The 16,810-nt window shown below is 31.7% G+C and overlaps 1 protein-coding gene across 1 annotated transcript; it reads left to right on the top strand.

The window, feature by feature from the left end:
* The first annotated feature begins 3,041 nt into the window (after window positions 1–3,041).
* Window positions 3,042–5,961, top strand: LOC25500007 (UPF0481 protein At3g47200). The gene is made up of 4 exons (XM_013588323.3): window positions 3,042–3,243; window positions 3,333–3,398; window positions 3,707–5,030; window positions 5,543–5,961. The coding sequence occupies exon 3, from the start codon at window positions 3,717–3,719 to the stop codon at window positions 5,010–5,012; it is 1,296 nt and encodes a 431-aa protein (XP_013443777.1). The 5' UTR covers window positions 3,042–3,243; window positions 3,333–3,398; window positions 3,707–3,716; the 3' UTR covers window positions 5,013–5,030; window positions 5,543–5,961.
* The last annotated feature ends 10,849 nt before the right edge of the window (window positions 5,962–16,810 follow it).

Below are 16,810 nucleotides of genomic sequence, written 5' to 3'. Positions count from 1 at the left end.
AATTTGATATCTTTATTAGGTTCTGGAAGAACAAAAGAGAGCTAAGGAATCAACAAAAAGGAAGTTTGAAGCGTCTAAAGAGAAGCGTTGCTGAAGTCTAGTGCTCCTGAAGTGATGACGTCATCAGAAGCAAGTTCATCAAAAGCTAAAGATCACAAGAAGCTAAAGTTCATCAGGAAATGCAAGACTTAAAACTTCAAAGGTTGTTCATTGGATTCAATCTCGTCTAAGCATTGCAGAAGACCAGAAGAGTGAAGCAACGACTATTTTGAAAGGATTTGAAAGCATTGGATGCTTGTTCTTTGAAGAGCGTTGACAAAGTACAATTGTACGAAGTGTACAACCACTATCTCCACTACTCAGTTTGTGTCTCTGCTACAAGACAAGAATAATAGCTCTGTCTGTAACAATGTTCCTTTATTTGCGGATTGTTACATGAAAATTGATTTTCTGACATAAGAAACTTCACAATGACACAAGTAAAAAATACTTAAATGCCTCCAACGGTAATTAACCACCGCTGAGTGCAGCGGCAGTTAGTTAACTACCGTTCTACAAACCAGCGGCAGTTAATTGCTGGCACTCAGTGGGAGTTAACTACCACTGAATTCATTTTTCAATCTATGCCTATACAGCATATGTACGTTTTCAAATTCTTCTCTTCCTTCACCTCAAACAATACCCTTCTTCTCTTCCTTCACCTCAGACACAATACCCGATTCCACTTTCATATACCACCGAATCTTGCTACTTTCCTTGTTCATAGATCACTTTCATATACCACTGAATCTTGCTACTCTTGTGGGCCAATATGAACTATTCCAAATTATTCTCATCATATGATTCATATGTTTTTTGATTTTATATAATGATGTCATCAATTGTTTAGCAAATTAGGGTTTGGAAACTTATAAAGGGTGTTATTCGATTGTGGTGAATTTTGTAATCATGGTGGTGATTTTTTTTTTTTAGATTTGATTAATGCGGTGAATGACTGTTTGGTGATTAAAAACAGAACCTTTACATAAGTGAATGATGTCGGTTTAGATTTTGAGGTGAAGGAAGAGAAGATTTTGCAGTTCCTTATTCACAGTGAGTTATGGAAATAAGGAATAAGTAATAGGCATAAATTGAAAAATGATTTTGAAAAGAAAAGCAATAGAGAGAACAGAGATGGAAGGGATGAGAGAGAATAGAGAGCAGAAAAGCAATTTTCCAGCTATAGTTGCGATAGTTAACTACCGCTGGGGGTATTTAAGTATTTTACGTGTGTATTTATGAAGTTTTTATGTCAAAAAAGCAATTGTCTTGTTACATTCTTCTCCCTTTTTAATTTCGTCCTCAAAGTTTAGGAATACTAGATGTTTGGCCGTGCTCCGCGCGAGTTTATTGCTAAGGGATTGACATACGAATAATAAAATGCAATATATAATTGGTAACGGTGAAAAAAATAACACGTGATAATCCATAGTAGACAAAATAAAACACTTCATAAAATGTATAAAATCTGAAAAATATTATAAAAGAAAATTCGGTAATCCTATCAATAATTCGGTAAAAGAAATATGAAATATTTAGTACATTGGCATGTAGTTTCATCACACATTGCGAAATACTTCCTCATATACGACGTTAGATGTTACATTGGTATCTTCACCATCTTCATCAGTGATCAATATCTTTAATCCTTCTTTGGATGTAACTCTTGAAACAGCAACATACAACTGTCCGTAAGAAAATACAGGTGTTGGTAGATATACACCAACATATTTAAGCGACTGCCCTTGACTTTTGTTAATTGTCATTGCAAATGATACAGTCAAAGGAAATTGTCTTCGTTAGGTTAAATTACTGTTAACCTAATACAACAAATAGAGAGGGAAAATATTAGGTTAAGTTGCTACAGATCTAACAAAATTAATAAATAAGGATAAGTGTAGAAAATATTATAAAAAAAAAAGGCAAGAGGATAAAAATAAAATTGGTGTGATGCTTTGTTTTAGATGAAATTTGTTATGTTAAATTACTGCTAACCTAATACAGCAAATAGAGAGGGAAAATATTAGGTTAAGTTGCTACAGATCTAACAAAATTAATAAACAAGGATAAGTGTAGAAAATATTGTAAAAAAGAAGGCAAGAGGATATGAATGAAATTGTTGCGATGCATTTTTTTAGATGAAATTTGTTAGGTTAAATTACTGCTTACCTAATAAAGCAAATAGGAGGGAAATATTCGATTAAGTTGCTGCAGACCTAACAAAATTAATAAATAAGGATAAGTGTAGAAAATATTGTCAAAAAAAAGTAAGAGGATAGGAATGAAATTTGTGCGATGCATTTTTTTAGATGAAATTTGTTAGGTTAAATTACTGGTAACCTAATACAGCAAATAGGGAGGGAAAATATTAGGATAAGTGTAGAAAATATTGTAAAAAAAAAAAAAAAAAAAAAAAAGAGGATATGAATGAAATTGGTGCGATACATTTTTTTAGATTGAATTTATTAGGTTAAAGACTGCTAAGCTAATACAGCAAATTGAAGGAAAAATATTAGGTTAAATTCACGTGGATCTAACAAAATTAATTAATAAAGATAACCAAAGACTTTAAATTTTCGATGCACCACTCCGTTTATCTTAGGTTCAAATTACTAATTTTGATCTCATCTAGCCGATTATCGTTTAGTTAAGGTAAGTGGCTTCATGTTTTAGGTAGCATTAATGGCTTCATTTTTTTAACAAGAAGTTGATACGTTATGTAGATAATAAGTTCGATTTCTCACATGCTCTCGTGACATTAACACAATGATCACAAAGAAACAATTTAAAATCTTGAGACGAGATATTTTATAGTTTTAAGCATAATACATTTGTTGTGCGGTAATTCTGATATTCTATATTAACAAAATGCAGTATCAGCTGTACCCAACCCAATGGTGTAAATTTATGAACTATTATAAAAAAAATGCTGACCTTTATTTCTTCACTTTATTATAGCAATAATTCTTAATTAAACGCCACCAATAATTAACGGTAGGTGTGAGAGTAACTATCACAGTTACTCACCAAAAAATTCACTTACCAAAAATACTCACCCACTCTCATTCACTATCTATCATACCCAAACATTCTCAGTACATTTTTCAACCATGAATCAAACATAGAAACACTCAAAACCCATGCCCTTCACGTTTCCAGAATCTTCACTTACCAACATTGTTCCTCTCTCGTTCATTTCAGAATGTAAATCTCTTTCTTTATTTATAACCCTAACTTTATCATTCCTTTTGCATTCAACTCAAAATTTCATTCTATTGATGTTTGTTTTGCAGCATTAATCTAGAAGAAGGGCTGGATCAATTACTAATCTCCTAACTTTTCAGCTTATAACAACAAAGGTATGTGACCTTTGTCAAATTATGATTTTTATTTTTTTTAAAAATTTATTAATCACTGCATGTTATAGTATATTATGAATTCATGTTGTGTTGTTTTATTATAGTTTATTCATACATGATTTTTGAAAGAAAAAAAATAGCTGTCTATAAAACTAAGTTTTTGTTCATGAAATTAATTAGGGAGTCTCTCTGAATAGCTTATTAAAATGACTTATAGCTTACATAAAAACAGTTTAACATCATTTCTATTTTTGTTATAAAAATGATTTATATGTAAATACTTAATTAAATTGTTTATTCAAACACAGCCTGAATATCATGGAATCTTCCTCTGTTGAATATCATATCCAACAAATAATTAACATCCCTGAAAATATAGAGCCTCCCCTTTGGCCTCAATGTTGTATCTACAAGGTTCCTACTACTCTTTTGAATGTGAAGGAAGAAGATTATACACCTCTACTCATATCAATTGGACCTATCCACCATAGCAACAAAACACATGAGGATATGCAAGAACACAAACAGAGATATTTTCATTTCTTTTGGAATCGCCTAGACCAAAAAAGTGATTTAATGAACTACAAAACTTTCCTTGAACAAGAAGAACATAATATTCGCCACTGTTACCAGAAAATTTTTGTTGATATTAGCCAGAAACAATTTGTTGATATGATACTATTGGATGCTGTGTTCATCATGGAGTTGTTTCTTAGAGAGAAAAAAAGATGGGAACACAAAGATGATTACATAGTAACTCAACATTGTGTAAGCAAAAGTATCCAACGGGATTTGTTGCTTCTTGAGAATCAGCTTCCAATCTATGTGTTAGAAAAATTATATGACACGGTTGTTCCAAGCAGTGTCAAAAACCACAATCGGTTTATCAAGCTAGCACATGAGTATTTTGCATCTTGTTACCCTCATCACAAGGAGTCATCAGAAAGAATGTTTGAGGAAAAAAATTGGGAGAAATCACTCCATTTCACCGATTTGATTAGATATTCATATCTCCCAATGAAACTAAGCGATCAATATATGGATTCTCAAAATGAGTGTTTGATGTCAAGGACTGCAACAAAGTTGAATGAAGCTGGCATAAGCCTCGAGAAAGTTTATAATAGATCCTTACTTGACATAAAGTTTAAGAAAAGGCATTTTTTGTCCTTGTTTCTTTGTGGCTGTTTTCCATGCTTCAAAGCTAGATTTCTGTTCCCACAATTAAAAGTAAACCACTCAACAGAAAGCATTCTTAGGAATCTAATTGCTTTTGAGCAGTGTCATTATCCAGACAAGCCCTACATTTGCAATTATGTTTCTTTGCTTGATTCTCTTATTGACACCAAAGATGATGCAGAGTTGTTGGTTGAGAAAGATATGATTGTGCATGAACTAGGAAGCCACGAGGAATTAACGAGTCTTGTTATCAATTTATCCAAACATGTTGTGACGAATTCATCGTGTTATTACCAACTTATGGAAGATCTTAATGAACACTACAACAGTGGATGGAGAAAGGCTATGGGTCCATTAAGGAGATATGGTTCTACCCTACTTGGGATAGGAGCTGTAATATTCACTCTCTTTCATTTTTTGTGGAGTCCTCGATATTAAGTTGCTTGAAAATTATAGGTATGGAATAACTTTTTTCTGAATTATATATCATTATTAGGGAATGAATTATAACCCTTTTCTAATTAGTATTTTACATGTACTAGAACTTGCTTGCATACTGTTACACATGTTGGATGATTTGAGGGTATCATGAACTATTTGAAAGTAAGCATTATTAATGAATCATGAACTTTCTCTAATAAGCTACTTCATTTGGGTTGGTCTCTGAATAAATTACTTTTTTTAGGTTATTAATTGATGACATCTAAGATTTTTTTTTTTTTTTTATCTAAACCATCTATTGAGGTAGAAGGTTCTCCCGAATTTTAAATGGATCCATTTGACTAATACTTCATTATGGGAGCAAGTTATGTCCAAAGCAATGGTTTAATTAACTACTAGGAAAATGATATTCTCATTTTCTGCTCACTTCTTTTTAGATAATTTCAGTTTTTGATCTCTATAACATATGGTTTCTTTTACTTTTGGTCCTGGGTGATTATTTAAGTTTTCTCCTTCGTCCCTGCCAGGTAATGTAGCACTAATGGACCAGTAGGAGTCTCTGTTAGAGCTTTGTGATGATATACCTCCTTTGTTGTGCGAGAATTATATATGGAGAAGCTTTGTGTGAGTTTGGGTGATCGCTAGGAATTCTGGCCGCAACTTTTGATCTTCTTCCCAACAGGATTCCAATAAGGGAAGTAGTTCTTTTGGAAACACTTGGTCTTATGTTCTGCAACCAACAATGGAATTCATCAATATATATTAGTCATGGGACAACATGAAAATGTTTTTAAATTCTTATGTATGTATGTTATTCAGGATTCGTTGACTTTAGATGCCAAACTTAACTAATTACTATATTAAAATGGAAATGACATACTTGTATTGCATCATATGCTGCCGTCATTCCATCCCTCCCTTTAAATGGAATTTGATTTGTTGTCAACTGTTGTAGTATCACTCAAAATTTGATGGAAGAAGAATATTGTTGCTAAAAATATAAAAGATTTGTTTCAAATATATTTTGTGCTGAAAATATATTTATGGACAATAAATATATTTTTGTATCGTATGAAGGACGATTTGATGCAAATATATTTTGAAAGAGAATATTATATATTTTATGCAAATATTCTTTCACTGAAGGAGAAAAAAAAAAGAACGTATCTTCGGTGTGATATTTGTTCCAAATTTATGAGTTATATTTCACTGTAAATATAGACCTTATATCATAGCAAACTTTGAGAGAGAGAGATAGAGGGGGCTGAAACAAGGGTTTAGAAATGCAACAACAAAATTAGGGTTTGTATAGAGTTTGTCTCTTTGGAACAAACACTAGGGTTTGAGGGTTGATTCACCTTAGGAAACACTATTAGGATTGAGTCTCTTGGTTATGGGAAGAGGCTGGGACTTTGGGTAGAATTAGGCGGGAGACTTATTCTTGTAACCCATTGATTTCTCTTTTGTAACGTTACTCATCATATAGTGGATCGGAGGGCTGCTCTCTCCCCCAGACTAAGTCAATTTGGACCGAACTGGGTCAACAAATTCTTTTTGTGTTCTTCTCTTCTTTGTGTTCTTCTTGCCGTTGTTTTCTACTTTTGGCTTGTATTTAATTGTTTCATACACTTTGTTTTTTGGTTGCTTGATTATCTCTTGCTCCACGCATCAAGTTGTTATTGGTGCGATTTTCATCGAATTCACAACATCAACCTTCTTTGTGATCATAGAACTTCTTTTCTCGTATGATTAACTTATGAAAACAACTCCTATGGTTATGTTGCTAAGGTTATGTATGCTTTCCAAGATCAAGATCAAGTGAAATTGAATACTTGATTGACATAGCCGTAACTTTATGAGCTGTGGAAATACCATCCTTAGTCCTTGCTTAAAAACTCAAACTTTTAGGTCAAGTGGTTTTTTTTACATGACATCAATATGAAGTTGACTTAATTTGGTTTCAATTCAAGAGAGTTATTAGCAAGCTAATATTGTATTAAGAATTGGAGCTTTCTGTTCAAGTTATTGTCAACAAAAAACACACATCACTGAGCCTGAAGAAGCTGACGACGGTGGAGAGAGTGGTGCAAGAATGATTTTTGGTTGTTTCAACCGAGGATTATTTCGATAACTGTGAAGTCGAACAAAGGGCTTTAGCAAAGTTTCAGGTCATCTGTCAACAATAACACATAGATAATAAAATTATTTGCACTTGTTGTAAAAATTAGGAATAAATTATCTCTAAATAATAATCATCATATAAATAAAAGCATCAGTTGAATATTAAAGAGAATAAACAAGAGGGATAACAAATAAACTTATCTTCCTTGAAATTGCGGTGATTTGACGTTGGTAATGGTGAAGTAAACAAACAAGATTGTTGTTTGAGACATCACTGTATTTCAAGATTGCCATTGTGTCAATCAATTTACACATGCAAATATATGATTGTAGGTTAAATAGCAATCTACTTTGATTCTTTCAACAAAATATAAGAATCTACTTTGACTATAACTCTTTGGAAATCTAAAGGAGTAACACTCCCAGAGCTTCAAGTGGAGTGACATTGGTCAAAGAAATAGGAATGCTGTCAGTGAAACTGTTATTATTGAGACTCCTATTTTGGAAGAAGATGAAAAATTAGTTTGCTATATACAACTGATAGAGTGATATATCATGATAGGAAGATAGTTAACAAATGCATAAAAATGAAGTTTCTTAAAAAAAAAAAAAATGCATAAAAATGAAGTGTAGATAACAAAGTTTCACTATGCAAAGTGAGTTAGATAGCAAAAACTGATCCATTCATAAATTAAAGTCTTAGTTCCAACTTCCAAGTACATGAATGAATTAGATAATCATATCATGCATACATTATTATCACATGGTTGTGGAAAGTTTACCAATATGATTAACAAGTACAAGCATATTTTTTTATTTTTTTCGAGTAGTCTAGTAATTAGAGCTCACACACACACATATATATATTATTTAAACGGGTAATCAATCATCAATGTTAGACATTTTAAATGTCACTACTTTAATTTATAATTGTGCATATCTATGTCTCAGAATCAAGAGGAAGAATGATTGTCTCAAAATCAAGAGGAAGAATGATTGTCTTCTGAAACCCAGCATAATATGCCAGATGACTTTACTATTTTGAAGGAAGTAGCTCCCAAAGGTAAAAAAGGAACATTATATAGTTTAGGTTTTATAGGAACAAATGCTTCAAAGTATACTATTGCTTCATGCTCAAATGCCTTTAAAGAAAAAAAAAAACATAGAACAAGATATCTTCAAATAGAAAGAAAAGGCAAATGAGCATGAAGATATAAACCAAGAGCAAAAACAAAAACACAATTTGGGACGGAGCTATGATTTGTGACGCGGTTTTTTTGAAAAACGTCCAATTTGTCTGAATTCTGTCCAAAACAAATTTTCGACCAAACTCCATGGAAAATGTCCATAAATTTCATCTCAAACCGTCTGAAATTCCGTTCGAAATTGACGTTTTTTTAATAGTGTGCATCTAAAAGTACAATTATGTTTTATTGTGTTTTGTTGAAGGTATAAATTTTTTACATTGTATCAAATTTAAAATCAAAGATGAATGTACCTCCGAAGCCATATATCTTTAAGTAGCATCCAGCTCGTAAGTCATCTTACCCCATATCTTTAAAACACATACTTACTTTTTATTGTACTATTGAAGATTTTTAGCATTTTCTTAACTATTGTACCCATTGTCCTTTTTATAGACTTTGTCTATAATTCCCCATACATGGTTACCCATTAATATTACTATTCCAAAAGTACATTTACATTAATTTTTTAATGTTGCCAAGCGGCCGATTATTAGTAGGGATACATTAGTAAATGTAGTTAATATTTTGTAAGAAAAATCCAGAAATTTAAATGCACTTCTCTATCATGATTAAAAAAAATGCGAATGTAAGTATTTTTGCTCCATCATTTTCAAAAAAATAAAAGTTTTTTTGTTCCATGAATGGCGTAGTTTGTAAAGAGCAATGCAGTCGATCCAGGGTATACATCAAGATGACTTGTGGGTTAAATGTAACGTGAATTACACTCTTCAACAATAATTCCATCATAGATCTTGACATTTGTTTCAGAGACTACTCAAAGGCACTATTGAATTTCTTATAGAAGTGTTCAATTTACAATTCTACTCCTTCTGAAGCCAAGGCCCTAGACTTGCTTGAGGCTATAAACTTTGTTGTTAATCAAGATATGACATTTTTTATTTTTTAGTCAGGTTGCAAGCTCGTAGTTGAAACCATTAACTCTAACTCTATTCTTCAAAATGAGTTTGAAGATATCATTACTAGATATAAGGTTCTATTGCCATTTTAAAGTAACTATACTAAGCTATGTCATAAGGCTAAAATAAAGTAGCTCGTAACATAGTCTGAACTTCTTTATCGCACCCTAACCCCTATATTTTTTATAAAGTCCCTTTTTATTTATATCCGTTTATTATTAATGAGATGAATTAGACTTGCATGGTGTAGATATGTGACAAAAAGGTGTAGATACATGGTGGCTACTAACTAAGTTAATAAGAGATGAAATTTGGAATTTAGACAGAGTGGTAAAATGATAATTTTTAGCCTCTTTTTTTGTACTAATCATAGCAAAAAGCTTAAAAAAAAAAAACGACCAAATTACTATGTCAAACAGTTGTTTTTAACATGCAAAGGCAAAATACATTGTACGATCCATTGAATTCGATATCTGTAACTAGTTACAAAAAAAATGATGTGTTAAGTTATTTACATTATGTGACTGGACATTGTGTTTAGTTTATCCTACATGTACATCCATCAAACCTTATGTAAGGTCTATATATGTGCTCATACTTAAACGATTTATGTGTCTAGATGATTGTAAGTTGCAATTACAATCCATTACTTATATTTTTTAAACATTGAACTTGCAATTACAATTCAATTACTGACAAAATGCCGAAATTGGTAGGCTGGATGTCATGATCGGGATTCAAACCCCGACACCTCTACTTGTGTGTGTAAGTTTATAATGGTTTTATTCATACTGATGTTGCTTTTCATGAAAACCATCTCCCATATCCTTATTCCCCATCTTCTACTTTACCTGATTGGGAATATTTTTCTCATTTTCCCTCTTTGCCTGTTACTAGTACTTCTATCCCTTCTTGTCAACTTCCAATCATTGATGATATTACCACTTTCTCTTCACCAACTCTACCTCCTACTCTTCCATCTTCACCTGTTTTACCTGTTATTCACAGACATTCTACCAGAAACACCACTACTCCATCTTACCTCCAAGATTATATTTGTAACAATATTCAAGCTTCCACATATCCCATTTCTCATTTTCTTTCACATAATAATATTTCTAACAATCATTCTTCTTTTGTTATGTCTTTACATTCACAACCTGAGCCTAAATCCTATGCTGAAGCAAGTAAATATGATTTTTAGAAGCATGCAATGCAAGTTGAACTTCAAGCTCTTGAGAAAACTGGCACTTGGAAGCTTGTGGATATACCACCAAATGTTAAGCCCATTGGATGTAGATGGATTTACAAAGTCAAGTTTCATGCTGATGGCACTGTTGAGAGATATAAAGCAAGATTGGTTGCCAAATGTTACAATCAAATTAAGGGCTTAGATTACTTTAATACATATTCTCCAGTTGCCAAACTCACAACTGTCAGACTTGTGATTGCTTTGTCTTTCATTCATAATTGGCATTTACATCAACTTGATGTAAATAATGCCTTCCTTCATGGTGAACTTCAGGAAGATGTGTACATATTGATTCCTCCTGGCATCAAACCAATCAAGCAAAATCAAGTTTGCAAGCTCCAAAAGTCTCTATATGGTCTTAAGTAGGCTAGTAGAAAGTGGTATGAGATATTGACTTATACTCTTTTGGCTCAAGACTATTTACAGGCTACATCTGATCATTCCCTGTTTGTCAAGAAAATTGATTCATCATTCACAGTTCTTCTGGTGGATGTTGATAATATCATTCTTGCAAGGGATTCTTCAAGTGAATTTGATCATATTAAGTCTATTTTGGATTCTCTATTCAAAATTAAAGACTTACGTCAATTGAAATACTTCTTAGGTATTGAGGTTGCTCATTCCAAATTGGGGATTTCTTTGTGTCAAAGGAAGTATTGTCTGGATTTGCTTCTTGATTCGGGCATTGTAGGTTCCAAACTAGTCTCTACTCCCTCTGATTTCTCCATCAAGTTACATCATGATTCAAGTCCTCCTTTTGAAGATGTTGATGCATATAGGAGACTTGTGGGTAGACTTCTTTACCTAAACACTACCAGATCTGATATCACTTTCATCACTCAGCAGTTGAGTCAATTCCTGTCTAAACCAACACAGACTCATCATCATGCTGCCTTAAGAGTTTTGAAGTACCTCAAAGGTTGTACAAGAAGAGGTTTATTTTTTTTCCAAGAAACTCTTCTCGCATTTTACAAGGATTTTCTGATGCTGACTGGGCTGGTTGTCTAGATACTAGGAAGTCTGTTACTGGTCAATGTTTCTTTCTAGGAAACTCTATGGTTTCTTAGAGAACAAAGAAACAAATCACAATTTCCAGATCTTTCTCTGAAGCTGAATACAGGGCATTGGCTTCAGCTACTTGTGAATTGCAATGGATTATATACCTTCTCGGAGATTTACATGTTTCATGCTCCAAGTTGCTTGTTTTATACTGTGATAATCAGAGTGCAATCCACATTGCTTCTAACCCTATCTTTCATGAGCGCACCAAACACTTGGAAATTGACTGTCACTTGATCAAAGAAAAGCTACAAAATGGTATTCTCAAGTTGCTTTCTGTTTCTTCCCAAGCTCAAGTAGCTGATTTTTTCACCAAGGCTTTGCTTCCTAAGACTTTTAATGTACTCCTATCCAAGTTGGGTTTTATAAACATTTATCAACCTCCATCTTGTGGGGGGATATTACATAATGATATTGTTGATAGCAATATCACTTAGACAGTTGTTACTTGTTGTGCAAGTAACTAATGTTCATGTTCCTCTATAGTTAGATCATTATAGCTTACCATACATCTTGTTATTAGTATATATACTTGTTGTAAGCTCTATTCTAAGTAATGAGAATTCATTTCATTCCTTTTCCTTTGATTCCTGATAGTAAGTATTTTTGCTCCATCATTTTCAAAAAAATAAAAGTTTTTTTGTTCCATGAATGGCGTAGTTTGTAAAGAGCAATGCAATCGATCAAGGGTATACATCAAGATGACTTGTGGGTTAAATGTAACGTGAATTGTACACTCTTCAACAATAATTCCATCATAGGTCTTGACAGTTGTTTCAGAGACTACTCGAAGGCACTGTTGAATTTCTTATAAAAGTGTTCTATTTACAATTCTACTCCTTCTGAAGCCGAGGCCCTAGACTTGCTTGAGGCTATAAACTTTGTTGCTAATCAAGGCATGACATTTGTTATTTTTTAGTCAGGTTGCAAGCTCGTAGTTGAAACCATTAACTCTAACTCTATTCTTCAAAATGAGTTTGAAGATATCATTACTAGATATAAGGTTCTATTGCCATTTTAGAGTAACTATACTAAGCTATGTCATAAGGCTAAAATAAAGTAGCTCGTAACATAATTCGAATTTCTTTATCACACCCTAACCCCTATATTTTTTATAAAGTCCCTTTTTATTTATATTATTTATATCCGTTTATTATTAATGAGATGAATTAGACTTACATGGTGTAGATATGTGACAAAAAGGTGTATATACATGGTGGCTACTAACTAAGCTAATAAGAGATGAAATTTGGAATTTAGACATAGAGTGGTAAAATGATAATTTTTAGCCTTTTTGTTGTTGTTGTACTAAACATAGCAAAAAGCTTAAACAAAAAGACCAAATTGCTATGTCAAACAGTTGTTTTTAACATGCAAAGGCAAAATATATTGTACGATCCATTGAATTCAATATCTGTAACTAGTTAATCCTTTTAGTGTGTAAAAGTCTACATCTTTAACCTTTTAAACTATTTTTGTTACAAAAAAGATGATGTATTAGTTATTTACATTATGTGACTGGACATTGTGTTTAGTTTATCCTACATGTACATCCATCAAACCTTATCTAAGGTCTATATATGTGCTCATGCTTAAACGATTTATGTGTCTAGATGATTGTAGACACAACTTTAAGACTTGTAGATCAATCATACAATTTCATGTTTGTACACGTAGGATAGGCTAAACACACCATTCATGTCGTGTAGTGTAAATAACGAACACAACAATTTTTTGTAATGTATTTAAAATTTTAAAAGGTTAAATATGTTTTCGGTCTCTATAAATATACCAACTTTTCGTTTTAGTCCCTAAAAAATTTTCCATCTTCCCTTTTGGTCCCTCTTTTAAAGTAAACTCATATGTAGAATTCATATTTTTGAATAAAATTTTTCAGAAAAAATCATAATATTATAATAATCACTCCCAAAAAAAATTAGAATTTTTTAACAAAACATGAATTTAATATGAATTTTTATATTATTTATGGTTAAAAATTCATATATAATTTATGTTTACTTAAAAAATTCTAATTTTTTTTGGGAAATGTTTTTACAATATTCTACACATTTCTGTACAATTTCATTAAAAAAAAAAATACTAAAATTTACTTTAAAATAGGGACCAAAAGTAGTGATTCAAAATTTTATAGGGACTAAAAGTTGAAGGAAAATTTTAGAGGGACTAAAATGAAAAGTTGATATATTTATAGGGATCAAAAATATATTTAACCCAATTTTAAAAACCTAAACAATTACGGACTAAAAGGACTAATAACATGTTACAAAAATACCTTAAAGAACTATTTTGTTTCAAACATCTAATTTATAGGACCGTATATATTGTATTTGACCTATATTATATATATATTGGAGTTTTATTCATTTCACCCTAAATTTTGATATTTGACTCCGCCACTAAACATCATAATCTATGTTGAAGGACTACACCTTTGGGGATTTATTGTAATTCTTGGAGAAGGAAAAACAAAAAGAACATCTGGGTTAGGTCTAATTTATATGTCCTCTTATACTTTTGTAAATTATCCCTTCACCAGTTATTTGTAAAATTTTTAATATAGTCTCCATTGAAATACTTAATATTTTTGAAGGAGTTTTAAAGAGTAGTAGTATAAAATTAATAAAAAAATAGGGGGTAATTAATACTCCCTCCGTTTCAAAATACATGTCCAATTTTTGCAATGTGCACTATTCACTTGACTTACTTTGACCATACTTTTTAACTAATATATAAATACAAATATTAGCATGTAAGATGTTGTTTGATTTGTCTCGACAAATATTTTCAAAATATTAAATTTTTATAATTTTTTACTTTAGAAAATTAAAGATATTAACAGTCAAAATTATGCATTGACATATGTGAAGTGGTTGACTTGGACATGTATTTTGAAACGGAGGGAGTATTATGCAAGTGTTGGTGAGGTGATCCACCTTCCAAAAGTTGAGTGATTATCATCATTGATTGTTTCAATTTCCAAAATAAACTGCAATATTTATTATATTTTACATCCTACAAAATGAAACAACAGTATGTTCATGCTGAGTTTTTAAGGTCTTATGTTCATTGCAATCAGGACATATGCCGCCTTTGTCAGCACTAGTCCTGTGTTGGCTGACGTTGGAGGAGTAATTGGTCTGTGAGAGCTATAAGAATAATGTTGGTGTAGTAATAATGTATAGTAATGTGGACGATTCTGTTTCGAATTAGGAAACACACTATGCTTCCACATTTTTCAAATATAGGCAAAATCTCTAATAACTAACGGTTAATTTTTTAAAGGTTTTTCTATTATGTGCAAATTTGTACATAATACCAGCGCCCTCAAAACAATGGTTAATGAAAAAAAAATAGTAGTTTTGTATTGGGAACTACAACTTTATGACTTTTAGAAAGTTGAATTAACATTTCTCACCATTTTTTAACAAATTATTTTTATTTATGTTCTCTTAACGAATGTTCCAAGGACACTCTTTAACATTTCCCAAATTTAAATTATTTAATTAAAATAGCTACTACATTTTCAACACTCCTTTAAAAAAAGAAAAATTTAAAAACATTGGACAAATCTATTCTCCAAAGAGAAAAGGAACACCTCTCTTCTTACCTCTCATCTAAAACCTTAGTTTTTTCTACATCATCAACAACAGAGGAGTGATTTTGAGTCGATTTTGACCACAAATCACTCATATAAATCGTTTTTCTCTTTCCCTTTTTATTTAATTAAGTGACTTTCATATCTATTTAATTTTTTCTTTTATGTTTGCATCATTTTAATGCAACGTTATTTTATTCGTCGTCCCGGCGTTATTTATCTTTCTCATCTTGTTCAGGTTTTGTTTGTTTCAGATTGCCATATCACTTTTTTTCACATTACTCTCCGTTTTTTTTTAAAGGAAACAATACTCTCCCATTAAATTAATAACAAACATATCTAACTTCAAAACTTTATTTATAAGCAATTCTTTTTCTTGATTTGATATTAAGAAAATAACATTCTCAAAAGTAACAACTATTTTGAACTTGTTTCATGAGAATAAAAAAATTATCCAAAATAAAACTTACATGATATTAAATGTATTTTAGGATAAACAACATTAAATAGAGTCAAAATAAGGTATATTTGCTTTAACCAAAGATAAAAAAAAAAATAATAATAAATTAATTATAACTCGTTTGGTTTGGCTTAGTAGTTGGCTTGAGAGATCTTGAAGTACGCTCATCTCAATGTCTCAAGTTCAATTCGATTTCTTTTGATGTCAATTTCAATGGACAAGTCCATATAGAGCTTTGCTCTGGCTATAAATGAGGCATTTACAAATTTGTATTATATCGATGTATTTTATCAATTTGAATGAATGAATATATCGTTTATTTTGTCAAAAGAAAAAAAATATGGACAAATCTAAAATATGGTAGAAAAAGAAAATTATGGACAGATCTCTAATATGGACAAATCTAAAATATAAGAAAATTTTCAAAACTACTTCAAAAAAACCCAAGCAGGAAAACCCATGTAAAACCCAAGCGGGAATAGGTCATGATAAATCATATCAAGTGGACTAACTCTAATCTATCTTAACAAATATTCACTTATCACGGGTGCAACTCAGGGAACCCGTGTAGTGGCGCAAAACCAAATTGCAAAAAATATGAAAAATGAACATTGCAAAAGAACATTTAAGGTTTAAAAATGGCAAATGGATTGACCGCCAACGTGGTAATAAAATCCAAGTCCAACAGCTCCTTGAACACACCAGCAAGCATAAAAGCTCTTTCGAGCATAGACACATAAGAACTCATATCGAGTAATGAGTCCAATGTGTTAGTAACCGAACATGCCCTTTTGGGTTAACAGGACCAGACCCTTTCGGGTTATTGTAATCGAACCATTATCCTTTTCGGGTTATTGTAATCGTACCATTCCTTTTCGGGTTATTGAAACTTAACCACAACTAAGCCATAATTTGAGCTCCCCAATCTCTGGACAAGAAAACTCATAACAAACAACTGGAGACCTCACAAAACAAACAACCACCAACAAAGAAGATCCAGCAAACCTACAAAATGAAAAAAAAAACACAAAGACCAAAAACAGAAAATCGGTGATCTGAGGACCACAACGAAGAAACTAGCATGAAACCTCTCGGCATACACGAACGGAATTCAAACTGAACC

This window comes from Medicago truncatula, chromosome 8, assembly GCF_003473485.1.
Source record: "Medicago truncatula cultivar Jemalong A17 chromosome 8, MtrunA17r5.0-ANR, whole genome shotgun sequence".
NCBI classification, from domain to species: Eukaryota; Viridiplantae; Streptophyta; class Magnoliopsida; order Fabales; family Fabaceae; genus Medicago; species Medicago truncatula.
This window is presented reverse-complemented; position numbering and strand designations above follow the sequence as displayed.